Source organism: Myripristis murdjan, chromosome 4, assembly GCF_902150065.1.
Source record: "Myripristis murdjan chromosome 4, fMyrMur1.1, whole genome shotgun sequence".
NCBI classification, from domain to species: domain Eukaryota; kingdom Metazoa; phylum Chordata; class Actinopteri; order Holocentriformes; family Holocentridae; genus Myripristis; species Myripristis murdjan.
In genome coordinates, this window is record NC_043983.1 from 20,632,177 (window position 1) to 20,660,152 (window position 27,976).

General features: G+C 39.9%; 3 protein-coding genes across 8 annotated transcripts in view; 1 reads left to right on the forward strand and 2 right to left on the reverse strand.

Annotated features, from left to right (window-relative positions):
* Window positions 1-7,245, reverse strand: part of evi5b (ecotropic viral integration site 5b) — a 41,246-nt gene extending 34,001 nt beyond the window's left edge. For 3 of the 5 annotated variants that reach the window (XM_030048914.1, XM_030048915.1, XM_030048916.1), the window contains exon 1: window positions 5,539-5,785. The gene's annotated coding sequence lies outside the window, so the exon portion shown is untranslated. Of the gene's footprint in view, window positions 1-5,538; window positions 5,786-7,228 lie in introns of those variants that run through there. The other 2 variants (XM_030048920.1, XM_030048923.1) reach the window with 2 other exon arrangements.
* Window positions 7,246-9,266: 2,021 nt separating this feature from the next.
* rpl5b (ribosomal protein L5b) lies at window positions 9,267-15,562 on the forward strand. The gene is made up of 8 exons (XM_030050033.1): window positions 9,267-9,371; window positions 9,784-9,853; window positions 9,963-10,078; window positions 10,197-10,331; window positions 11,201-11,403; window positions 13,274-13,451; window positions 14,908-14,996; window positions 15,400-15,562. The coding sequence occupies exons 1-8, from the start codon at window positions 9,300-9,302 to the stop codon at window positions 15,494-15,496; spliced, it is 960 nt and encodes a 319-aa protein (XP_029905893.1). The 5' UTR covers window positions 9,267-9,299; the 3' UTR covers window positions 15,497-15,562.
* A 308-nt stretch (window positions 15,563-15,870) lies between these two features.
* On the reverse strand, window positions 15,871-24,225 carry dipk1ab (divergent protein kinase domain 1Ab). 2 transcript variants are annotated; one of them, XM_030050030.1, is made up of 5 exons: window positions 24,096-24,225; window positions 17,640-17,774; window positions 17,384-17,491; window positions 17,110-17,286; window positions 15,871-16,987 (listed from the first exon to the last, which is right to left on the reverse strand). In XM_030050030.1, the coding sequence occupies exons 1-5, from the start codon at window positions 24,150-24,152 to the stop codon at window positions 16,175-16,177; spliced, it is 1,290 nt and encodes a 429-aa protein (XP_029905890.1). In that variant the 5' UTR covers window positions 24,153-24,225; the 3' UTR covers window positions 15,871-16,174. The 2 variants fall into 2 exon arrangements, with proteins under 2 accessions (XP_029905890.1, XP_029905892.1); XM_030050032.1 differs by lacking the exons at window positions 17,384-17,491; window positions 17,640-17,774.
* Window positions 24,226-27,976: the final 3,751 nt, after the last annotated feature.

Sequence of the window (27,976 nt, forward strand, 5' to 3'; positions counted from 1 at the left end):
TGCAAAGATGTTAAAATAGCCTATATTACTAATTCAGTAGAACAAATAACCAAAACTATCAATTCTTAACTGAAAATGGCAATCCCTACTTGCAAATTACCATCAGCATTTCTCTGTGTCACCTTATCTAACACCAGCCAACTATTTTTGTACCATTGAGCCAGGCCAGTATTGTGTCAATACTCTTTCCCTTTGAAAGCCAAGAAAAGGATGTGAGTGCATGCAATTCCTTCAAAGACTGATTCCCAATGTGGGATGCCATGCAGAACTAACCGGGGAGAGAAAAGATGACAATCTGGACTAAGCAACAAGAGGAAAGAGGTGAGGCATATTACAAGTGTAAAGTCCCTATTTAGCAAAGTCTACCAGCACTGCTAGTAGTACACCCTGACACTGATATGAAGTATCATCTGTTAACTTCCACATTTATGTGAGCTGGCAAAAAAAACTACTGTGATTTACTAAGGTGTTTTTCAAGCGGCCAGAAAATACCCTGAATACCCCATTACATAATGTGCAATCCAATATCTAATATGAGCAACCCTAAACATTAATCAACTCAAAACAGGAGAAGGCCATGTTTTTCAAAGATGCCAGTGTCCAGGTGGCCTTAGACAACATTCTTAGGAGGCTCAGCCAGCTCAACTGAGGCTTCCCCATAAATCCTGGATACAGAGATAGTTTCTCCTTTTGTCTGCCAAAGAACCCAAAAGGAGAATGGGGCCCTGAGACGCATTGCGCATAGCTAATGAAACCTGCAGTAAGGCAAGACTGGGTCTGAATAAAGCCTCAGCGAAACAACATCATAAAGATTGGGGAACTGAAAAAGACCAAAGATCTAGCCTGTATGAAAAGCATTTCCTCTCTGCTAACTCTAAATGCACAGCACCCGAAAGCTAAATAGCAGTAGAGCGGATCAGGACAAAGCAATCTAAACCGTGGATAAACACAATGTAATACAAAAAAAACTATGCTAATAAAAATACAAACATAATTGTATTACTGCAGCTTTTAGTGTAGACCATTTTTAGAGTCATTATCTGAGGTGAAATCAAGAATGATCAAGCTCATTGCAAAGAATAATCTAACAGCATGCTCTAATTCTACAACAGTGTATTGTTGCCATGCCAGAAAATGAAAAACAGATCAGTATCATGCTATAATGTGAACAGTGTGTTATATCAAGATATATTCACATTACATTAACAAAGTTATTACATTACAACAAGAAACTTCTCGTTTTAACAATACACTATTTATTTTGTCATAACATGAAATGTTTCAAGCTATAACTTAGTTGTAACATAAAACATTTGGTATAGCAATTTAACTAATATTGTTTTGAAATGAAACGTTTCATGATCAAACTAACTTGTTGTTAGTTATAACATGGAACTGTCATGATTTAAAGAAAATAGTTCACAGTGCATTCTAGTAACCTCTGGTAACTCCTAACCTAACTCCTCCATGACAGGAGGATGGCTGCACAGCTTGTAGGTATTAACGCTTGTGTTGGGGTTATTTGCTGCCATTGACAAATCTTTGTTGGAGTTATTTTGGCCATCGGATGTTGTTGTGTGACAGGCTGCATTCAGACAACCAGCGTAATATTCATAGCAGAATACATTTTTACAGATTTTGTTATTGGATGTAAACAGATGGAAACTGTTTGGCCTGGGTAGCTGCACGACCAGGGGAGGATAAGACCACACAGACAGAAGCTGCACCATCAGTCCAGGAAGATGATTTATTAATGCCACAGGTGGAAGACCCTGAAGAGGGGACTTCTACTAGTCTGCAGCCAAGAGCGAGATGTCTGCTGCTTTTGTGGTACCAAGCTGGCTGTAATCAACCATATAAACATATAATGCATACAATGCATATAACCCATATAACAAGACAGCATGTCTGAGAAGCCATGAGGCTGCAGACGTTTACATATATTGTACACAACACTGAGTGATATCATACGCATCACTATGGTCATTCCATGTGAATGTGAAGACATTCATTGACAAAATTGTAACTGTGTGCTGTGCACTGACAAATATGTGTCTTAGTGTGGTTAAGCCACCTAGCAGCATTTGAACTGCTCTCATAATGTCTCTGCTGATAACTGCAGTTTTGTGATGCCTTCCTTGTAAAGAAGCAACACTTGAAGCAGCATTATACCTTTGTGGTCTGTTACATTTCTACTAAGAACTATTACGACTCTGCTTAGAGTTCAAATCCAGATTTATTTGCTAAAGTATTAAGCAAACAGCAGAAAGGCAATAACAATGAAAAATTAATAATAGCCTTTTTTTAAAATATATCCAATGCAGTGAGGGCTATGCTCCACTCGGTGCATAAGTTGTACAAGAGAGTACTGCAACCGAAAAAGTGAGCAGAGCACGGTGTTACAGAGCCTGTACACGTGATTTCATCAATATACAGCTATGTAGATATATCTATCTGTATACTGATGGAAGGTTCACAACAAGGCATGAGGAAACACAAACGATAAGTAGAACTGTTTAAATTGAGGAATCGCTCAGTACACTGGGTTGAGACACAGCGGGATTCTGCTGTAATTGAGCATGATGGGTGATACTGTGGTAAGCGTGCATAGGCGTACATAAAGCATGATTTTCAGATGTATGGGGCTGTACAGAAAGGAGAAAGAGCGTGAGGGTCAGTATAAACAGTACAGGGCCTTGGTGATGCCAGTCCACTGTGAAAGGCCACATGACAGTTCATGACGGAGGTAGAAGTCATGGGGGTCCACCTCTGCCTGAGGCCAACTTAACTCATTATAACATGAAATATTTCATGTGACAAGACAAACAGAATATTGTTCTAACAAGAAATGTTTTTTTGCCATGATGTGATGAGCTTGAATGTCCTAAAAATGTGAAAATATGTGAAAAACATCTAGTTATAACAAACTTTTCACATTAAAGCATGACACTGATCCATTTTTCATTTTCTGGCATGGCAGCAATACGCTTATGTATAATTCACAAACAAGAACAGATTTCTTTTGCACTTGTCTTACACGTTTCTCTTCTTTTCTCTACTAGTCCTAGGCAGTAAATCACAACAAAACTGTTTGCCATAAGCAGGAGCGAACCAAAGCTGAATGGCCATCTTCAAGAGAGCATACGGTAGGCTAATTCCTTTTGCCGTGAGGGTATGGGAACATAGGCAGAGAGGCTTTTCACTGCATACATGGAGGGCAGCTCAGACTTTTTTCAGTGTACAATGACCACTTATTTCAGTGGTCTTGCTGGAGGCTATTCTTCAGTATGGAGCGAAAAAAAAAAAAAAAAAAGAGCTACAACCGCTGGACAATTTTCACATTTAGCCTGCAACAGCTGCATTGTAAAGGTAGTTTAGAAATAGTATTGAAAATTAAATGTGGTGGCTGTAGTTGCAATCAATAACACTAATAGCTGGGCATAGCCTTGGCTAGTTTATTTTTGACCAGTGGGAGCGACCTACACTATCCAGAAACCAGGAATTTAAAAAGGCACACAAAGCGAGGGGTGATTGTGTTTGATCTCTTGAGTCTACACCAGTAATGGGCTTTTCACAGATGACTCTCAAGTACCAGACCCCAAACACAGCCTCCACTTCAGTTAACATTACTTGCTTTTATATACAGCGAATGGCAACAAAACAAATTTTAACTGACTTTGTGGACCTTATATGAACCTTGGATTTGCACACATTTGGTATTAATGGAAGAGTTCAGTTTGTTCATTTGCGCTCATTTAGCATGGGATTAAAAAAAAAAAATTAAAGTAACTGCAGCACCTCAAAATGACCCCACAACTTCCACTCTACTTAGTCATTCCCACTAAAGCCATACTATTTTTTGCTTTGAAATCAAAGTGTCAAAGCAGGTACATCGTATATAACACACACATACCGACCTGCCCCTTCCCTAGTGAGTAAAGTTTTTTTTAGCCCCCACCCCCTTCCAAATTCCTTGATCTACACTGTGGTTGAAGGTTAGAGGGAAGCTCTGTGTCATAACATGACAAGTGTCTAACTGGAGCAAGTACTGACAAGTAATCCTGTGGCTTTTCCAGCCCCAGTCCCACAGACACAAAAGCATCTTAGCATGGCCACCCTAGAAACTCAAACTATGCTGGTGATTAAACTTGCCAAGTTTATACAAGAAATTTTGACTGAATGGACAGAACAAAAATCATCCAAGTTCAATCAGCGTCACTCATTACTACATCATATGTCATTTTCCAGACAATTCACAGGTTCAACATAATATGAGATGCGGGTGTTGTGGCTGCCCTGAAGTGACTCCTATCACCCCACTAATACTTTGGGGGGACGGCTGTAGATCAAACTCTGTACCTAACTAAAGATCTCATTATATCTGCTATTTTGGTACTTTTCATTAGCTTTGACTGATTTGACACCCCATTCTAAAATTTTGTATTTTCAGCCAACATGAACATTTTAATGACAATGAAAGGGACCAGTCAAACACAGTTAAATTTATGGTGTATGAAGTAAAGCATGGGAATCAAGTCTTTGATACCCCTAAAATGAATTTAAAAACAAATGTTCTGCTTTGTGCACACAAAGCATGATTTCCCCCCCTTGTAAAGCCATTATTCCACTGCAACAGTAAATTGATGCTACTTGTCACAAGGTATTCTCCCTGCTCATGACCTACACAGTGAATTTATGTGGTAAAGACATAAGTCAGATGGCTCAAGTCTACTCCGCAAACGTTTGTTTCATTGACTTTAAATGGGTTTACCATCCACTACGCCTCTGTCCATGCAAGTGTTGTTGCAGGCCACATCCCTGCAGTTTAGGGATACTTGAGCACCGCCAAAGCCACGGTGCTGAGCAGCTTAAGTCCTTAGCTTACTCACCAGTATGCTCGCCAACTAAATTCACTCTCATGACTCTGTCGTGGAGACAGTAAACGAGGGACTGGCACATTAGACACAGCAGGAGCCCCTATTCCTTTTATGGCTCGCTGGTACTTTATCTTATTCTGGGTTCCTGCGCGGACATGATGATCCTCTTAACACTAAAATGCAACAGTACGCTCACATTCTTTCAACCTGAAGCTGTTTTTTTTTTTTTTTTTTTTTACTCAAGTAAGCCAATGAGGCCACAATGTCATTAGTTAGCAAGACGCTCGACATTAGCTAACGTTATCAAGCTGAAAAAACTCCCCGCTGTTCATCAAATACAAATTTTCTTTGCACCCAGACGATATCTAGGGTCCTTCTTCACAAGCCGAAGACTTTCAACGGCAAACATTCAGTACAATTAAGTGACAGCACTTGACGAGCTGTGATACGAGCCAAAACGATGACCCAAAATGTAAGTTAGCATGTTAGTGAAGTAACGTATCGTGTCGAGGAGAAATCCCACACCAAACACCTGAACAGTTCAGAGACTGTTAGTGTCAGACATGAAGTATATTATCAAATGCCAACTAGCACTCGCTGAGTTGCTGCTCCGTCCCAGGAACTAGACTGAGCCCCAAGAAAAAGACAGAAGCTCCTTTACCTTGAAGCGTTTTCAACCAACAGCAGCAAACGTAGTCTACTTCCCATGCAGGAAAGTGTGTTTCCACTGTTATACGAACGAAACTGGTTTCAAGCACTTTGCGAGAGTGCGGTATATCTCTCAAATTAGCCAAGCTAGGTTACTGGTTTGAAAGCTAGCCAGCGTTAGCTAGTTCCCATTGACTCCACGGTCCAGCCCATGAAGCCGTATAATACGTGTACACAAATGTCTGCGGTACGGAGCTCAGACAGACGGCCTACTAAATGTTTACATCCCACCGAGCATGCGCTCCCAGTTTCAACCTGGATCACTACCGCCATCTAGTGTTACTGCTGGGGAACTGCACCTCAGGCCACACACACACACACACACACACACACACACACACACACACACACACACACACACACACACACACACACACACTCTCTCTCTCTCTCTCTCTCTCTCTCTCTCTCTCTCTCTCTCTCTCTCTCTCTCTCTCTCTCTCACTCACTCACTCACTCACTCACTCACTCACTCACTCTCTCCCATTACACTCATTATTCACCCTGAACACATATTTCCAGTGTGACGCCAAAGTGAAGTGGGTGTGCGAGGGTTGGCACGTCATTGAGGTTATGGGACATCCCAGGAACTTAGATGAATTATAGAGCTCAGCAGAAAACTCTGATGTCCTCTATCCTCATCCTCAACACATCTGACAGCTTGACTCATTAACAATATTGTGTACACTGACACCTAAAATAGTTCACAACATTATGTGCTGTTGGCCTCAGCAACAATAGGACAATGGAACAACTCTGGCTTGAAATGACCCGTTGTCTGCTGATAAAACTTGAAGGTACTGTTTCATATCCTGTAGGAATTTAACCCTCCCATTATCTTTAGGGTCAATTTTACCCCATTCAGTGTTTAACATCTCTAAATACTTAATTTACATATTATTTGCATCATATTTAGTGCCTTTTCCTAGTTTAATGGGGACAAGTGGGTAAACATGAAATTAACAAGATGATATGTTTTCAATGTCCTGCACATATTTTGCACACATCTGTGTTTCTTTGAGGTTCATTTGACCCCAGGCTTTTTTTTAGCTGTATGGATGACACTGAAGAACTGTAACATTTCATTTATAATCATCAAAAATCTTCCTTCTTCATACTGAACATAACCTTATCTGTAGTAGTGCGAGACATCTGGGAGGAAAAAACATAATTCTCACAAGAACTTTGATGTATAAGGGGCATGAGTGCGGGACATCAAGTTTTATCTACATGGCTATTTAGGTAGACAACAAGAAATGTATAATCGTTTTCTGGAGATTTAAAATACTGGGGTTAAACTGACCCCAACTGATAAAAATGCTAATAGGGTTGAAGGACGAAGCCAGCAGGTATCCATTTGGTGTCTGCTTGCTGAACTATAAGGAATGGATCTATAAACATCTATTCGATTCAAACACTTCATATTTAGCACTGGAAAATGTACCTTATATCACAACGTGTCACTTGTCCAGCTATATGGTCCAGCAGGCAGGTTGTGGATCAAAATTTAAAAGGCTTTTTAGCTTTTTGAGACATCTCAGTCTACCATAGTTATGTTTTCCAGAGTGGCACTTAACAAGCAGTAGTGTCAAAGGGAAACAGCTCAAACAAGTACCTGATTAGAAAAGAGCAAATCTTCTTACCTGAAGTTCTTTGTTGAGAGGAGATGCACTTCCATGGGAGCAAAATGAATGAAGTAAGAGCACCTCTGCCTTAGAGCCTGCCAGTTTCTAAAATAGCTCCTCCGATTTAAGATCACTTTTGGCACTTAGTGAAACCTATACGCCTAGATTGATGTCTAACAAAACAGTGAGATTCAAATATATGGCACAACTTCAGCTCACAAATGTGATACTAACCCAGAGAAACAAGAGACCCACAATCAACTAAACACACTGAGGCAAAAGTAGCCAAATAAAAATATGACAGCTGTCTCGATACACATACCAAACAATTATAAAACCCACTTTTCTGGTTTCACATGAAGGAAGAAGTGACGCAAATCTTTTGTTCATTATGTCAGACACGCCTCTCCTCGTGTATCTAAAAGCAGCTGATGTTGTAGGCTAGACCTTACAGCACCTTGGTGACAGTAAACTTCCGGATCTGATACATCCTTGTAGCAAGGACGCAGCAAAATGCATCTAATATGTCTCAGAAATTCAATTATTCACAAAGGAAAAAGTTGTTGGTCAGACCTAAAAAAAAAAAAAAAAAAAAAAAAAGAGAGAGAGAGAAAGAGAAATTATTAGCACCAGAAAAGTTTTTAGATCACTTGTAGTTTCACTGCATATCAGTCACTTTATCAGCTGTGACTGCTCAGTCTGTGTTATGATGCACTGCTATAATACTGACATACTTAAATTGGTTTGATTCATTCACTGAAACTGCTACTTTATTGCTCGAAATTCAACACAAATTACCTCAGAATGTGATTCTTGACTTTACTATCCCACCATCATGAATTTCTGACTTTAAGTATTAATAAGTATATTAAGGGATTTGAGAGGCTCTCATTAGTCCAAAGAACAGTGGTAAAACTTTATTATGCTGCATGGAGTCGTTCAACTAAAGACAACTCATGAAACCCCCCTAAAACTGCAGTTTCACACGACAACAGCAAATTATGTTGATGAACTATAGTTGTCTTGTTGCATGTCTCTTTTGAGTACAACAAACAAAGCAGGACGACACCTCCCTGACCTTATCCTAATAATTCAATACCATGTTGGAAAAATAGTTAGTTAAAAGTCTTGCATTCAGTATGTTACTCAAGTAAAAGTATAGAAGTGATGGGAGTAAGCATGAAACGAAAAAGAAATCATTGAGAAGACTGGTTCCTCTCAGAGTATTTACCTGTAACAAGTATTTCAATGCTGTTGGTCTACCTGCTTCATAAACTGTTGTCTAGTTTCAACTCTAACAATGTTTTGCATGTAAATGCTTATTCTGGAAGTTACCACTAACTACAGCTATCAGATAAATGTAGTGAAGTGGAAAAAAAAACATATAATATCTCCATTTGAAAAGTGAAAGTACAAAGACTCAGAAAACCAAACCAACCATGTAAACAGGATTTCAACACTTACTTAAATACAGTAAGCCTCCTTGAAGTACAGAACTTTACTTTTCGGCAGATGAAACTTCACAAATTCACAAATCACAAATTGGCAAAAAGCTATTAGTTTACTTGGAAATTTCAAATTTACTCCAATTACTTAGCAGACCCTTAAGTTTTTGTTTGTTTGTTTGTTTCCTTTCTTCACATTTTGTTATTTGCTGTTCATTGTATTTTTTATTTTATTATTATTTTTAATTTTACACCAAAGCATATTTTCAGCGTCTTTACTAATGAAAAAAATGTATGTAAAAAGAATACCTCATGGACTTGAATTTACTCCAATAAAAGGGGGAGGGGGCGCAGTGAGAACATTTGCTTGTCATCAATAATTAATTACACGCCCTGAGAATCACATAGTGAGTGCGAATACACAGATTTGTGATTACAAGGCGAACCCCCGCTCGGTAGTGGGCAGTGTGACGGATCCACCGCTCATCCTGTCACACACGGTATTTACGGCGCATGCGCACGTCCATCTTCCTTTTTCTAGTGCAGCGGTGTCAAAACCCCAGTCTTTGGCTCCGGGCTCCTGTATAAGGAGACAAAAAGACTGCAAAATGGTTGGTAATTTGTCCCAATATGTACCTGCATCCATGTCTAAGACCTGCGTCGTGCTGTTTGTGGGCTCAAATGTTGATAAACATGATATTTGTCTCCGGATGAAGGTAGATTTACTCCAGCTAACGCTCACCGGGGTCTACTCAAACGTGGCCTAATGGCTGCCTTCACAAATCCATTGCTTCCTGTTGCCTGTAAACGGCTGTCCTGTCATTTTCACCGTTAAATGGCGAGGATCCTTCGGCATTAATGTCTCCCCTAATGTCAGCCTTGCACAGCTCGCCGTAGCTGCATTTACTGGACGGCAAACATACATAGCAGCAATGCTAACACCTCTCATTGATTTCTATGGGGTTGGGGTGTAGCATTGCTACTGTTAGCCAGATTTCCTCGGTGACAGTGACAGATACATTGTGGTGTAGTTGTTATCTCTAATCCAAAGGTGATATAGTAATACCTTGTTGACTATGGAGATGAAGTTAGATGTCTGAAGCTAAGCTGATGCCTTGCTCCTCACAGGGTTTTGTTAAAGTGGTGAAGAACAAGGCCTACTTCAAGAGGTACCAGGTCAAATTCAGGAGAAGGAGAGGTAAGCCTTGTCTTTTACTGTTAACTCAAATTTTGATCACCCTGAAAGACCTCAACAAACTGGTGTGTAAATTGTACCTGCTTGCTTAAGTTCGTGCACTTCATTGTAGAGGGAAAGACCGACTTCTTTGCTCGCAAGCGCCTGGTCGTCCAAGATAAGAACAAGTACAACACACCCAAGTACAGGATGATTGTCCGCTTCTCAAACAGGGACATTGTCTGCCAGGTGAGCACAGATTGAAGAGGTTTGATGGTTTCATCCATAGGCAGTGGTCAACATTTTTGTGAAACTGACATTATGAATACGCAGTTAAAGTCACTGCTACATGTGTTTTATGTTACAGATCGCCTATGCCAAGATTGAGGGTGACATGATCGTCTGTGCCGCCTACGCCCATGAGCTGCCCAAATACGGCATCTCAGTGGGATTGACAAACTACGCAGCAGCCTACTGCACTGGACTGCTGCTGGCTCGCAGAGTACGTATAAACTTTGCTGTACCTGTTGCCACTTGTCATGTTATTGACACTCAGACTATAAAGATTTAGACTATCGGAAGCAGTTGTAAACAGATAGATGGATAGATACTTCTTGTCCCTGTGGGGAAATTGGTCTGCAGCATAAACTACAAGCCATTTCATGACCACATGAGTCACCAGTAGACGATCAGTAATCATACACATCCACGCAGCACCTCCCACAAGTTAGGAGCAAAATTGAAGAAACAAGAGAACCATTGCTGCGATGGGGGCAAACTCCTAACCAGACCAGCTCACCATCCTGCTTAAATTAATTAAACACATTACCTGTTGAAAAACTTGATAGTTTGTGGGACAATTGAAGATTTTGATCTGTTTTTGGTGAACGGCGAGGAGCAATGTCGTTCTTGAGATGGCAGCAGCTCAAATGAGGAGGCAAGGTGCCTCTCTAAGAACATTGTGCTCACAGTGTTGCTTGCCTTATTCATCAATTCCCAGCTGTTTCCTGTTACTTTTTTAAGATGTGATTTAATTGGTTTCCTGAGCAGGAATTGGGTCATAGCTGAAGCAAATTGTAATTGAACACAGAAACTAAAATGGTGAGAATATAGAAAATAAGGGCGATATAACATATATAAATAGTTGTTTGAACCCAACACAGAGTAAAAGCTTTAAATAAAGTGCGTGGCAGAAACAGAAAAATGGCAGATGGTATGGGGAAAAAAAATTTGAATACTGAGCTGTCTGTTTTTGTTACCTTAGTAGTTTGTGGATGTAACCATGTGGAAATCATTGCAAAAGTGCTTTGTTGTTGAAGCAGCTGTACGTGTTTAAAAGTCCTATACACTGCAATATTGTGTCCCCTCCAGCTGCTGAACAAGTTTGGCCTGGATAAGGTCTACGAAGGCCAGGTGGAGGTGACAGGCGACGAGTTCAATGTTGAGAGCATTGACGGTCAGCCTGGTGCTTTCACCTGCTACCTGGATGCTGGGCTTGCCAGAACCACCACAGGCAACAAGGTGTTCGGAGCTCTGAAGGGGGCTGTGGATGGGGGTCTGTCTATCCCCCACAGGTAACTTCTCCCTATTCCTCCCAGCATGTTGCTTGAACGTGACAGCTGTTCTCCTTTGCGATGTGTTTGAGAAAATGTTTTAATTCTGAAATCAGGTCTTGCTCTTGAGGGACAGGAAAAAACGTTATCAGTGTTCCTCTTAATGGAGGCTGTAATAAAGTAAGATTTATTAGTGAACAGCAGAAATCCTAACACAAAATGCAATAACAAATGCAGGACATTTGTAATGACTTGCAGTTGGATTTTCGTCTGTCAAGCATCAGCTTGTTTGAAGATTTTTCCCAACACTGATTTTTGTCAAGATACTCACCCCTGTGGCTTCACTGGGATGTTTAGTGGTTTGATACTGGTTGGTGTCATCTTATTTGTTGTCCACTATATTTTGCTTTCCTAAACCCCTTCAGACACATTCAGGATTTGAGATTTTGAATAAAATAAATGGATATGGACTCCTAAGCCCAGATGATGATGATGATGACGATAATAATAATAATAATAATAATTCCTTATCTTAGTGAACAGAACATGGCAAACATTTAGGCGAGTCGGCAACAGTGTTGGGAAAAGTTACTTTTGAGAGTAACTCTAACTATTCTACTTAGTCTTTGTTAAAAGAAACTTCAATACTTATGTCACCCACTTTAAAGTCTGCTTTTCAAACATGTACTTTGGTCGATGTTATCACTCTGAGAAACAAACCCTAACTGAGTGCACGGTCAACTCAAATAATTATAGGCAAGAAAACTTTCATTTCAGTTTGTTTTTTAAAAAAAAAAAAATGAGACTGAGCAAATGTTTTCAATGTGTTTACAGCGGATGCAAAACCAGTAGAGCTGAACAATTAATCAAAATATTACCAAATTCATAATTGCAATTTATTGATAAAAGTAAAATGTGTGACATAACTTTGTTGTAAATAAATTATTATGGTGCAACAGATGCGTCATGGCTTACAAATTGCATTTTCCAGATGTAAGGAAACATTTTTGCTTGGAACAGACCAAAGCAAAAATCACATCATTTTATGATGTAATGACACTTTTTTTTTTTTTTTTTTTTTTTTTTTAAAAAACATTTTGTTCAGCCTAAGTAACAAGTCAGGCCTGCATAGACATGATGTTCATCTTTGGAAAAACACACCAAACTGGCATAGAGTAAATACTAGAAGGCTCAAGTTGCTGCATGGACCCTGTTTCCTGTTACACCAGGCACAGCAATGCAGCATGGCTGACTAACACATTTCCAGCTTACATATTTGTTGCCACATTGGCATCAGTAGGATAAACAAAGGCAACAACCAGCAAGTCATGTGTTGTTGCCCCATGAGATTTTCTTGAAGTTTATGGATTTAAAGAAAAACAAAAAACAGCTCTCTGATTCATGTATATTGTCAGTATAGTTGTGTGGTGCCACATGTGAACACAGTCCCCTACATAAGGCATTACATTTGCATGCTGGCCTAATAAAAATAAGGCAAGACAATTGTGCATTTGTAATCAAGTATTATGATTATGGTGACTCAAACATGATCCAAACAGATCTTCTGACACATGATTGTATTTGTGGTTTTAAACATCTAAAAGAAAGTGCAAACACCCCCCACCCCACCCCACCCCCCTTTTTAGTTGAGATTCATTTAATGGGTTTAGTGTCGAGTACCTTGAAGTAAAAACTGCAGTGTTGGCATTTAGAAAGAGGGCGAGAAGTTTGCCCATCTTTATGATGTGATTCATGCAAAGACTGTTTATGAATCCATTGTGCACAGCATACACAATGCTGCATTCACTATGTTGAAGCTGTCAGAAGTTGGTTTCAGCTGCAGTCTTGAGTTTTGAATAGTCATGTTTAATGCACTTTGTGTACTTTTCAGCACCAAGCGCTTCCCTGGGTATGATGCAGAGAGCAAGGAGTTCAACGCTGAGGTCCACCGGAAGCACATCATGGGGGTCAACGTGTCAGAGTACATGAGCTACCTGATGGAGGAGGATGAGGAAGCTTACAAGAAGCAGTTCTCCCGCTTCATCAAGAATGGAGTCACCCCTGATATGGCAAGTGCCTTTTGCACACTGTTAAATAACCTTCCAGGATATAACTTCTCATGCTAATTTCCCCATCTAGAACAAAGGATTCATGGGTAGATGGTTTAGCTTGTGATTTCATGGATTTAATAAAGGCCACATGTGAGCCATGTAGCAAGAATTTCATATCCTAAAGACTAAATGTTGATATGATGGCAGAGCTATTGACTATAAACCTGTCGGTGACAAAAGCTTTGATGTGCTACTGCAGTGTTGGCATCATCTGCCTGCTGTGTAAGATTTGTATCAACACGTGTCACTATTAATCAGAAGTGCGTCCTGGCACTTGTTTGAGAAATAGAACACACTTGTTCAGGTTGTGATAAATTCGTAGGCAGTTGTTGCAGTTTCAGTTCATTTAAGCCAACTATCTACACACTACAGTTATTTTTAAGTTGCAAACTGGTATTTAGTATTATGTAGGTATGTAAAAGAAGGTCCTATAAAACTTTTAACTTGCAGTGCCAGTGTTGCATGCTAAAGCTGACTCAGCCCTCCAGTGGTTAAAATGTGCAGCTGTGTTCATGAAAAAATTTCCTAAGTCCTAATTCACCACGATTCCTCTTTTCACCAATCAGTTCCAAACCCTGAACCTCCCTTACGTGTCTGTAAATGCTGAAGGTATCCATGTCACATTTTGAATCTTGGATTTACTGCAACGAGATCTTGACTGTTGTACTATTTGAAAACAAACCCGGGGCACCACAGCAAGTTTTAATTCAGTTGCACCCTACATAAAAGAGTGGTGGCTCCTTTTTGCCCCATATACTTCATTTTCCTCAACTTTGAACAGTTTGAAAGAAGGCTTGAAGTGAGAAAAACTGCACAACTCTTAAAACTTGCAGACACTCTGATTTCTTTCTGAAAGTTCTCCTGAACAGATCACAACTGCTTTGTACAGACTGATTGACCCTTTTCCTCATTTGATTTGTGGAACAGACAATAATTAAAGCATAAAAAATTATAGCTGTCTAAGCATCAAAGCAGGCATTAAAACTTGCAGCCTAAACAATTTGCAAGTTATTAAAAAATCTGACTTGCAAGAGGTGAACTGTCTTCACCTAGGTAGAAAATGTAAATGCTTTTTCAACATTTGCCTTTTGAGTTTGAAGAAACCTTGTCAAAACTGAATTTGAGACAGCTCCAAATATGCCAAGACTCAAAAAAAAAAAAAAAAAAAAAAAATGGAATTTCATGAGTTTCTTTTCTGTCTAATTGCATACCATATTTTTCTACAAGGAAAATATTTGGACTTGACTTTATGACTGTACATTTCATTGATCTTCAAAAATGCATGAACATGTAATACATTAAGTTCTGCCTAAAATGACTTTGACCTGAGTGGAGAGTGACCTGTAGTTGGAATACTGGCATGTATGTTTAGTTAATTAGTGGACATGAGATTAACTGAGGTCTTTCCTTTCAGGTTGAGGAAATGTACAAAAAGGCTCATGCTGCCATTCGTGAGAACCCAGTCCACGAAAAGAAGCCTCCCAAAGAAGTCAAGAAGAAGAGGTGAGAAATGAATCGTTAATCATTTTGGTGGTTTATCTTGCTTGTTGATCACTTTATGATCGTTGGGACTCTTGAAATGAAAATGTGAGCGTCACTGTTGGTTTGAGGTGTGGAGATGTTTTAATTGCCCATTTATAGATGACCTTTAAGTGCAGCACAATATTGTAGATATCTCACCCGGAAATTGGGAAGCCATTGCTCTTGGTTTCCGAGGCTGGAAATAACACAGCTTGCCAACAAATTTTAGAGGCACAGCCAACCTGAGGATCTGACTTCTCATGAACTAAATCCTACAAACCTAAACCACCTGGCACAATCCATCTTAATACGTATTTTTTAGATTTAATTCAAAGCCATTTAAAGCTTATTTTGCAAATGCTCATCATCCTTTGTTGTGGCCTAGGTGGAACCGCGCCAAGCTCTCTCTGGCCCAGAGGAAAGACCGTGTCGCCCAGAAGAAGGCCAGCTTCCTCCGGGCTCAGGAACAGGAGGCTGATTAAAATGTTGGCCTTGGGCGCTCAAAATGCAAACATTTGTTCTAATAAATATATTAAAAAAAAGATGCAGACCTTTTGTGCTTACATTTTTTTGTACTGTTAGTTGCTTGCCACCTTCTTGAATATCAGGGACCTCCAAATCTGTTTTGATTTTGGATGTATTTTAGAAAGTAACTACAGTAGATTTGACTGAGGGGTAAAGTAAAATCAGTGAATAAATTGTCTGTATTTTAACAAAATATGATGTCCTGGATGACAAATCCTTAATTGAAATACTTGAACAATTATTAGTCAAATGACCAGGGGCAAAGTTTACTCCAAATTAAGTTGAGCTAGCAGTTCATAGGTTTCGACAAAGTAAACTGTCAAAGTTTATTTGGAATCTGATTTATTAATTTCTTATAATACAAGAAATATCACTTGTCTTTTTTCCCCTAATACATTGAAAATAAGACATTATTCACTGCTGTGTGATTATTTCATGGTCAGTATGAAACTGGTGTCAACAGCTGCAAAATTAAGTGCTGTAAGATAAAATTGAAAATAATATGCCTCTAAAGTTAAGTACAAGGGGAAAATATTTTTGCATTATTACCCCTTCTCCTCACAGGAAAAATGATTGTCCATTATTTTGCTTAAAGTGGAGACGAATCAGTCTGCACATTGTTTCTTTGTCATTCATTAGGAGTCTTTTGTATGCGATATCTTCTTCCATAGCAAAGTTTTTAGATTGTTCAGAATAAGCGAGTGCTCAATTTCCATCTGTTCTGCAGAGCCCTTCAGTGCAATGCAGGCATACAGCTGTTTCTCCAGCTCCTCGCTCATGTCAGACGGTGCACCTCGGAGAATGTAGTCCTTCAGTGCACTGCAAGCTTTGGCTAAGTTGGGCCTGGTGACCTCAGGCGTGCAGCGATGTTTGGTGAGGTCACAGGAGGTGTGGCAGTCAACCCCATAGAGACAGTCCTCGTCCACATCGCAGCGCCGCTCCCTCATACCTTCTTGGAAGCTGGCCTCAGGGACAATGTACCGTGCGTCCAGCACCTTTAGGTCATGGCGGTCGTTGTAGCCAAAATTGGTGGCACTGACATCACACATGAGGAAGCTGCCAAAGGTGCCATGGAAAATGTCTTCCACCAGTTCCAGCAGTGCAATGGAGATCTTGGCCTTGCGTGGCCAGGAAGGGGTGAACCACTGGTCCATGCTGCGGCGCAGACCCGCAGGGATCCACAACTCGATCACCCAGGGCAGGCTGATCCCATACAGGGGTGAATATGGCACTTTCTCCACCACATACAGGTCTCCACAGAAGCCCAGGAGCTTGGGTGTGTGCTCTCTGTCCTGCAGCACCAGAGCCAGCAGGAACTCATTGAGCTGCAGTAGTGCCCACATGGAGCGAGCCTCAGGGAGGGAGATATGTCCATCCTTGTTGGCATCTGCAATAGACAGTACCACTGTTGCCAGGTCTGGGAGGTTGGCCTGATCTCCCACTTTGGCCTGCAAAGAAAATACTTGTTAAGATCATAGAGGCTTTGACAACATCATCAGTTACGAGACACTTTAACTCAGTTATACAGATAATAATTGATCTAGTGTTGGATGGGTGAGGGTATCCTGACCTTCAGGTGGCCAAGGATCATCTCTTTGAACTTCTCCACAGAGGTGCCCTTAGTGGGCTTGTTGAAGGCCACAGCCTCCTTCTTGGGTTCCATCTCAGCTCCCAAGTCATAATTAGGAACCTCCTCCATCTGACACTTAATGACCCCCTCCAGGTCTCCCCAGCTCCCAGAGTACACCTAAGATAACAAGGGCGGACATGAGCAGCAACGTAAAAACATTGGCCAAGATACTTCAAAATCAGACCAGAGAGGAGAAGTTAACTGCAGGTCTGACCTGGCTGTTTGGCTTGGAAGAGAAACACTTGCCCAGGTAAAGTGTGCCTTTCTCACACAGGCTGCTGCAGGCCGAGCCATCAATTACTCCTTTCCTGTACTTGTCACACTAAAAAAAAATAATTAATGGAAACACTGATAAACCAGACAAGCTGTGTCACTTAGTGTTACTACTGCAGTAAACAAAATATGATCAGGACCTGTGACTATAAACTGTGATCAGGATTGTTGCATCCATATAGAAAGAGAATACTCACTATTGAATTTTTGCAGTCATGCCCACGGCACAGTTCTGTGTAGGATGAGTACTCCACATACACTATCCAGCTACCCACAAACACTGCCAGCCAGGAAAAGAACAGGTACTTCATATGTAGGTAGGAGAATCTGGCCTGTTGGTGGGGGAAAAAAATCCACAGATTTGTGTCATTTTCTTTACAAGTAACCACAATATCTTAACAATGCCATAAAGATGATGTCAGAGATAGAGCTGTATTGCACTAACACAATTACAGATGGCTTCCTATGGACAGTATTAAATTAATGACATTCAGTGGTCCTGGTATCATTACAGCATTCTCAGTGGATAACTGCATTTGACTCATTCAGTGGACTATTATCAATCATCTGCAATGTACCTTATAATCTGTGGCTGTTCTCAGTACAGTAAAACCAGTGGGGTGATCTGAAGCCAGCCTGATATACTGGATCTGTCAGCATCATAATGGAGATTAATGAGAAAAGGAGAGAGTCGTGCATTTGTTGCTTGAGGCCAGTTCATCACTCCTGTCTTGTGTTGAGAGGACAGTGCGCCAGTGGAAATTTCATTTCATTTTCCAGAGAGGCAGTGGCCTGAGCATTAACCTGGAAGTTCTGAGTACAACGGAAACACATCTGAAGATAAATGCATACTACAAGATCTTTTGAACTAATTAAGTTCCAAATTTGCCATCCAAGAGAGACTTACAAAATAGAAGAACTGCACAAATGTTTATTAACTAAACTCTTGATGGGGGATTTAGTCAAGATCACATAGTGTACTGCTATCGAAGACACATTATAAAAATAACAGTCACTCTTTGTAATATGAAAAGAATGCTTTGGTGGCAGTGGAGCTGATTCATGTTGAAATGTACAACTCCCAAAGCATCATTTAGTGAAAAGGCTCTGTAGACTAATGAGGCACAATTCTTTAAAGGCCTAGTTCAGATTCAAAGCATACTGGCACCTGGAAAATAACTGCACCAGAAGTTTGCAGGCCTGAAAAAAACACTTCAATGTTTTTTATGAAGTACTAGAGTTACATAAATGTTTGGTTATTAACAGACTAAGTCTGCTGCTGTGTCCAGCATGGCATAATCCCTATTTGAACATGAAATGCCCAATAACTGTATTTTGCAATATATCAGAATGATATCAGAATGAATAGGAGGCAGGAGGGGCACTCTGTGATGAGGAAGATATTGCATAATTAAATGATTTGAAAATGAAATTATGCCACTCATAACCATAAACAAAACTTTCTCCCTCAAAGGCTACTACAGAAGTTATTATGCCTCTTCTTCTGTTACTATGGAGTGGATTGTAAATGTCTTTTCTGCAGCCCAGTTAGATACAATTTAAAAATATCTACTTTTCTAAAATAGAAAATCCTTCAAATGAAGCTTCGGCTTAGGACTTACATTAAGTCACATACTTGAAAGCTTGTTTATTCAGCTAACTGGTTAAACAACAATTTGTGCACGACGGTAGCATTAGGGTTACACATTCATTGATTCATGACCAGAGGGTTGCCTCTTTAAATCACTGGGCTGGCTGCGGAAATGTTTAGGCCAAGTGAATGAGAAAAACTCTCCTATCACTTAGGGCCTGCTGCTGACGTGCCTTTAAACACGGCATTTAACCCCCTGCTGCTCTGATGAAGCTGCTCAGTGGACTGCTTGTCAGAATTTACCCAAACAAATAAATGTTTAAAAATATATGGTTTTAGAAATTGGAATCTGCAAAAAGTCTAATATGCCAGTCTCTAAATGCATATATCCAATAAACTCATTGGGCTTTTGAACAAGGTAACAGGATTTCCAGTGGAATACAAATGAGAGGCTTTCTGAACTGAGTTGTATTGCAGAGTCCATCATTAGTGCAGCTCCTACTGAGTAGGTGCTCTGTAATTAACAGTAAATGTTGCTCGTGGTTTGGCATGGAAACACTGGAATATTTAGAGTGATGCTAGACTCATTACCTTGCCTTTTGATTTTCTTTCTCGCTTTCCAAACCAATAAATATGGTCTCTCTAGATTCATAATGGCATTGCTCCAACTGGAGGGCATTAGTGAAAAATAACAGACTTTTAGGAGTCCTACTTTTCCTTCCTGTCTATTAATGATTCTTGCACTCAGTGTTTGACAATGATGGATCCCCCCCCTGCCTGCACCCTCTACAGCTTTCAGCTCCTATTTTCTTTACTGGCATTACTCTCTCTCTCTCTCTCTCTCTCTCTCTCTCTCTCTCTTTCATATTTATTTTTTGTAACAGTCTAAGGTCCACTTTCTGCTGGGACCCCTGTACTCACAGAACTGCTCTTTTCCCAAATATTTTTATGTGCATTAAAACATAATTTGAACATACACAGGCACAAGTCATGTGGCCACAAGACATCAGATTTGGATTTTCAGTCCAGTGGCTCACAGCACAGGATTAAACATAATTGCTTCTTATAGAGATGATAGAAGAAACTATATTCCAAAATATTTTAGGGTTTGAGTTTAGATGCTTTTTACAACACATTTGTTTCTGAATCAATTTTCCATCATCTCTGTGCCATCAACACCACAGATTATGCAGAAGTAAAGCTTTCAGATGGCCTCTATATCTTTCAGTAATCTAATCCAGTGGACTTCCTAATGTCTCCATGTTATGTCATTTTTACTCTCTTTGTGGAAATTCCTTGATAAGAGTCCATTTCTGTGTCAGCGCCTCTTAAAATTTCCAGGACTGCTTTCCTTGCACCTCTTTTTTCCTTTCTGGTTCAGGATGATGTCTACAAATTGTTTGGAAAATAAAAAAATAACCAAATGTGACGTCCTAAGTACTGATTTTACTATTTAAAAGTCCGGGTCCCATCAGCGAATGTGCTTTTAGTATACAAAGCTTTAATTATTGGTATTTATCATTAAACACTATTATCCTATCACTGCACATACACAAGCAACAAAAACCATTGCTATTTGAAATCTGTTTTCTGCAACTTTATTTGTTGATTGATTTACTTACAAATCTGACCATGCAGTCTGACTGCAATTTAGCAGCAGTGACCACAAAAATAGGTGTTGCATGTACCTCCCTGATTGATTTTTCCGTAGGTGAAATGCATCCACAGCAAAAACCATTATGGAAATAACACTACAGGGAAACAAATGTATGGTTAGCTTTTCCAAATCAATAGTTTGTGGCTTTCATTTCAACTCTGGGTGATGCATTTCTATCTGCGGGATTATATTGATTCTTAGTGAGGGAGGAGAGTTAGACAAACATTGCTAATGAGGTGATATTGATTGTGGCTGTTGTGACAGCTATTAATTAGAGAATGACTGGGAGCTGTGGCCATGTGCTGTGGTGGGTGGGATTGATCAGACTTCCTTGCTCTGGTTTAGCTCATTTCTTTCTCCAAACCCACCCACAACCACTGCTGGAGAACCCGTATAGTCAAACTTGTATTGACCTGAGAGATCAGTGGATCTGCAGGTTGCATGCATGCAATTCAGCATGCACATACATGCAGTGCCACATTGCTACCTGATTTTCAAAGACTGAGGGAGAGGGGATATTAAAGCTAATGAGGAACAGACTCCATTACTGTTCTGACACTTGGTTTTTGCAGTCTGCACACCATTCATCCATTATGTATGATTATAAAGCTATCCCTCAGAGGTTGCCAGATAATGGGCTCCGTTGGCTGCGGTGCAGACCCAAGACTACAGACCAAAGCAGAGTAACACAGCATGGATAGGGCTGCGTGAGTGAATAGTGAACAGCAAAATAATGAAGAATTTGTCTCATACATTAACCAAAAACTAATATTGGAAAAATAGCCTTTTCCATGCAAAGAGTTGATCACTTTCCATATTCCAGGCAAAGCACTACCTGTGTATTGTTTCCTTGCTGAGTTACACACCAGCAGCTCAGGCCCGCATGTTTCTCTGTTTCTCACAGGACACAGAGTCTCTGAAGGGATGTCACACTATCTGCACAGACACTACAAGATCTGACTCATCCCATCCCAGACAGCAGGCACTCACACGACCCCCCCCCTCCCCTTCCTTCCCACAACACGCACCTCCATGCTGACTCAATACTGCGACATTACTACATGTGAACAATACTGTCAGCAGTTGTTGAGCCAGGATAATGTATATCCAAGAGGCACTATGAATGTTCAATACATTAAAAGGCAGAGTATCCACACACAATCATGTCACACAGTCACATACACACACACACACACACAAATATACTGTATATTATACCCATGCATTATTCCTACTAGCAAGGACCGAAAAGCTTCCTCTGAGGTTTGAATCCCTTCCCAGTTTTGTATCAACAAGTCTGAGCTAAAACATAATGTTGACATTAAATTGTGACATTAGCACCAAAATGAGATAAGCTTCTCCAAATGTTCTTAATGAACAGAGAACTTAAAACTTAAAAGGAACTAAACTCCAAGCAGCTCTCTTTCTGAGTTTTGTGAGTCTGCTCTACGGGAAGATCATGTATAAGGGGTCGTGTATAAAGCATACCAACGCTGCACTGTAATCAATGATTTTGTTGCAGTGGGTGTGAAATGTGAAATGTGTCTACCAGTGTTTTTAATGTGCCTCTGTATAGCATAGTATCAGCGCATAGCAAGTTGCAGATCATTTTGTACTGTCCTGGAACAGTTTTATTTATTTATATATATTCACCCCTGCTTATGACGTTATGCACAAAAATAATCACTAAACAGTAAGGAGTATTTTTTTTTTTTTGCAAAAGTTATATTAATGGTATGAACACAAAATGTTGAGAATTTAAAATACAAACAGAGGGAAGAAAAGTCTTTAGCCACGAATCACTCCATCCATTGAAATATCAGATATATGGCACAGCTTGGTATCAGTATCAGACTGCAGGGTATTAATTTTGATGGTCAGTCAGTGGCTGGATTTTTCAAAAAACACAAAGCACTTTACTTGGTGAAGATTCATCTCCCCTAATGTCAACTTTTAGTATAAACCTCACTGATGTGAAGCATTCATCTGGTAGCATAACTTGTTACCTATTTCCACCTCTATACATACTTAAGATGTGTGTGCTATACATGTTTTAAGTTTCTTAGTGGTATGGGCCAAAGACCTATGAGACTAAATGTGCCTTGATGACTTTACAGTTTTAAGAGAGATGGGCACAAAAAAACTGCTTGATCACAGAAAGATAAAAACTGAAGGAGACAAGCCTGTTCCAAATAAATACGCACATTTCCCCCCCATACAAATAGTTTACATACATAGAATATTCACCAATACCTGTAGTATCAGAAAGACCTGAATTGTTGCAGAATCCTGACATGAACACCTCGCAACAAATGCACCAAATCACTGGCCAGGAAGGCTCATCAGCTTTTGTGTTTGGGTGGAAATAGCTTCTCTCTCAGGATCACTGAATGACACTTCAGAAGCTGTCACTGGAAGGCTGAGGTGGCCTAGAAAACTGAGCGATGGTGGTGGCCATCCCTTGAGACTGGCTGTCTCTCTCTATTCACTGCACTTGACAGCTTTGTTTTTTTTTTTTGTTTTTTTTTTCCACACAGTGTAGGGCATGGACAGGAAGTACAGCAGCAGCTCAGTGGTACCTAAAGTTGGCAATAATAAGAAAAGCTGATAGCAGCTGTTGATTGGGTTAAACGAATCTGTAGCAAAGTTGTTAAAGAAAATAGGGCCATCTATTTTATACTCTCTATTATATTGATTACACAAATATTATCAGGTTGACTTTCTATGGATACATGATTCAGTAGGGTGTTGACTGTACATTTTCCAGCTGCTATGTGCTTTAAAACTGCTGTTTAAACACCTGAACAATTTTATCCTGAATCACGACTGACAAAATCTTAACCAGATGAGTTTCCATTAATTAGCCTTCTCGACCCAACATGTCGCTACAGTTAAAATTTGTGGAAACCGGTCTCACCCGAGTGTCTAAAGCAGCCTAAAAACTAAACTACACGAATACACAGAACGATGACAATAATCGAGTCCAGGATGAGACGATAATAAAAGTTTAGCTCGTTGGGTGTTTGTCTCTACACTGACTAACATCGGCGGTCCTGTCTACCAGCTGGATGGATCATGGAGCCGGTTGCCACAGCAACGGGGATTAGAGGATGGCTGATTCCTGTCGAGCATCAAGTGACCGCCGCTGCCTCGATTCACTACTGCCTGTGCAACAAAGTCTGCACTATAAATGCAAAAATGATCGCTCGTTAATATGCAACAAAGGATCAAAGGCGATCGAATGACAAAAGTAACAATCAAACGGACAATCGTCGCTGCCGTCATTCAACAACTGAGCGCCGCCGTGACTGCACTGTTGCTGAAACGTGGACTCGTTACACAAGTAGATGCCCAGTTGTTATTTTACACATCCGAGAGTGATGAGGGCTTTCCCCACAGGCTTACCTGGATGTAGACGGGCTTCCTGAAGCAGCCCCATGGAAACATGAAGCCTCTTGCCATGGCAGATTACAGAACATCTCAGCTCCACGGCCACAAGAAGGGAGCAAATTCAGCATTCAATGTCGTGAAATTGACTTTGGAAAAAAGAAAAAAAAAAAAAAAAAAAAATATATATATATATATATATATATATGCCCCACGTTAGGCTACGCCTCCTGGCCTCCTGGGCTACTTAGCAAATTGCCCAAAATACATGGCGTCACTTCTTGATGTGTCGGAAGGGTCGTGGATGATGATGATGTGTGTGTGTGTGTTGCTGCTGCTGCAAGGCGCCGGCAGCCCGAGCACGACACAGCTGACTGCAGCACAGGGAGTGTGTGCTGGCTCCTCATCTCATCTCCACCAGCAGCATGTTAACTCAACCGGGGCAGCACATATCTAATTACAACATGGTGAAAGTGAAAGTTTAGAATTTTTTTTTTTTTTTTTTTTTTTATCTTCACAAACTTTTAGTTCTTTAGAGTAGGCTATAGCCCGTATTGCTCAAATAATTTCCCAACACAAGAGCTCTTATGATCCTTTGCAATAAACTCTTAATATCTTACATTTTATTTAGCATGTTGTCCAGTTTTGTTCCTGTTGCCTCGTTACAACCTACTGCTACTACAACCATGCAGTTATCGCAATTATCCAGCTTTTTTTTTTTTTTTTAATTAACATGATGGACGAATATGTTTCCAAGTCAATACTGCACATTGCAAATACTGCAAATTTCAATTGAATATACAACCACTCATTAATGCCCATAAATTCGACCTTGGTGAAGAAGTCTTTTTTTTCATGAATTATTCAATGTTGCAATACATGTTACTGGTATTACTATAAATAGAACTCCAGTAAAAAAAAAAAAAAAAAAAAAAAGTGATTTAGGTCTGAGTTGAGTACAGCTGGAATAATACTAACAAGTCTGTGGAGTTAGCTGGACTTTTCTAACAGTAAAGTTTTGCGCTTGCTTCCCTCAGTCTATCTGTGGAACTTTTTACTCACTGTAAAGTCTCACTTCCAGAGGAAGCCGGCCTTAGAGGATTGTAACATATTTTTTGGTTATACTTTTCTCTAAAAAACGTCCATTCAGGATAAAGATGATCTCACTGCAAAACTAGGAAGGTCTCTGGAGGCTGTTTTTCAGAAGGGCCATTGAATCTAAAATCCACAGCTCAGAAAGAGGCGTGCATCCCCACAGAGGAGGAGAAGAAGGTCTAGTACAAGAAAACAGACAAGTGAACTGGAAGCACTGCAACTAGACACTGCCTGCTTCACAACCAAAGAAAGATCACAAATCGCACCTGTCTCAGTTGATTGACTGAATGTATCTTTATTTCAGTCATTGAATGTTCTTTAATAGTGAGAAAATCCTCAAATTAACTCCTATTATGTTAACCTGAAAAGCAAAGATTGCCTATAATTTTGGATGGCAAGCATATACTGCAGTGCTAAATGCTGCAATTCCCAAGGTCAAGATGGTACCAAAGTGTGTAATATATCTCATTATTAATTATTTTCCCATGTTATGTTTGAAGTGATTTCTTGGTTTTGCTGTAGGAGTTTTAATGTGAGTCTTATGAAGGAATAGATTCAGGGTTTTGAAGCTGAGGCTGAGTCTCAGGGGAATGCACCAAGGAAGAGTAATCGGCGCTCAGTTATACAGCACATTAGCACACACACCACATGTAGAGCCACCCATCAAAAGAGAGAGCAAAGCTTTTTTTTTTTTTTTTTTTTACTCATTCTTAAGCTAATTTTCAGTGATTGTATTTTATGAAACGTGTCAAACAATGAAAGAAGGCAAAATAATTAGTCTTAATTTGTCTCAGCCGACGGAAAGAGCAGCACGAGAATTAAGAATTAATAAAACACAACAGATCTGTGATACTTGTGTTGCTAAATCCCTTTGATGCAGAGTGAACATCAGAATACAGTAGACAGAAACTAAGCTGGCGCCAAAGACCAGACTGTTTGATTGGCTGGAAGAGGAGCTTAGTGATAGAGGACAGAAATTGCATGGGGATTTGCTGTGATTATGTAATGTTGATTACCTTGAGGCACTTTGTTTGAGTGGGATCAGATAAAATATTCCATTTCCCTACACCGCCAAAGAGTCAAACAACAAAGAAATAAAGCCCTTATTGATGCGGGGTGGTAGGCAGTGCTTCTGTGGGAGTACACAGAGAAAATGAGGATGGTAGGGGGATGAGGTGACCTTCCAACCCAATATTGCTTAAGGTAAGCCTAGCAATGAACTGTATTTGTAGATGCTGGACAATGGAAGCAAAATAAAGGAAGCTAATATAATACTTCCACCATTACAAATAAAAATAATCATCTCTGACTGACAACCTGTCTCGGGAGTTTCCATTTCCATCCAGTACATGTTGGCTCCTTCCCCCGTCACACCATGTTAGCAGGTGAAGACAAAGAACAATAATAAAAATAATAATAATATAACTTTAATCTTAATGTAGTCATTCCTGATCAATGCAAAACCTTAAGTTTCTGTGCTTGCAAGCGATGCTGGCAGGCATCCTTATCATCCGATGTTTGGTTAGTCACAAGAGCATGTTGAGACATGGGGAGGCATTGTTGAACTTAGGAGGCACAAGGCAGTGTGCATTTTCTTTTCTGTGGCAGTGCTACCTCAGGCGTTTGCTGAATGTAGGCTTAAAATTGAACTTATTCACATGAAGTTAACTTACCATCAGCAACTGCCATTTTTTCTGTAACTGCTTCAAACTGTGTTGTTGACAGTATGGGGTTTCATATGATAAATGGATTCCTCTATAATATTTGGTTCCTCTGTGACCTCTAGTACATTATAGTTGCTCTGACTCAAAATGTTGACATATAATTTATATAAGAGAGGCAGGATTCAATTAATCAGAGTGGTTTAAGGCTTTATCAGGTTCCTGAAGTTTTACCTGTGTGATGTTTGTTACTTGAGGTATCAAGAGGTCATCACTGTATGCCTCAGATCACCATACGAACTTCAGAAGTATTTAATAAATACATTCAAAAAGGACCTTGTAAATTTAAAGCCTCAACCATAACTTTAAATAAACATTTGTGATCAATAATTTGTGTAGCCTAATGGCCTTCTACCACCATGAAACACATTTTCTTCACAATCTGGCGACTATAAATGTGTATGTAACATTTAGGCTATTGTGTTTGTGTAAGAGTTTGTGTAAGGTGCATACAGACCTATTCCATTCCTCCAAAAAAAAAAAAAAAAAAAAGTACCTTCATAAAAAAACACTGCCATGTAATGTAATGATGTATCAAGTCAAGGACGTTCACTCTGTTGCACCTGGACAGGAAACTGTGTTCACAACCCTCCTTATCTCAGAGGTAATAACCTTGGCCGTAGTGCAGCAGTGCATCAAATACTTGTGGTTGTTTTCTCTTTTCTGCTGGAACTGTAGACAAGCTTGTGTTGGGTCTTTTTTATTTATTGATTTTTTTTTTTCAGAGCAGAATGAATCAGTATCAAAAGGTCTTGTTTACTGCATAGTGAACACCACTGTCCTCACTTTAACCCAAGTTATTCTGTTATTTCTTTTTTCAGGAGACACTGTTCTTGCATATGTACGATGTTGTGCAGAAACAGATGAATCTTAATCTTACTGGTGGCCCATTTTAGTTAGCTCACATCCTAGTCAGCTATCTAAATTATGTGGCTGTGCATCCAAAACACAAACTGCTGCTTGTTTTTCAGACTATGTGGTCCTATAGACGCAGACACGAGGCTCTTGCTCTTTGAGGGGCTTCCAAGTGACCAGCAGGAGAAGACAGACCATCCCGCCTCACTTTATAGTAAATTTTCACCT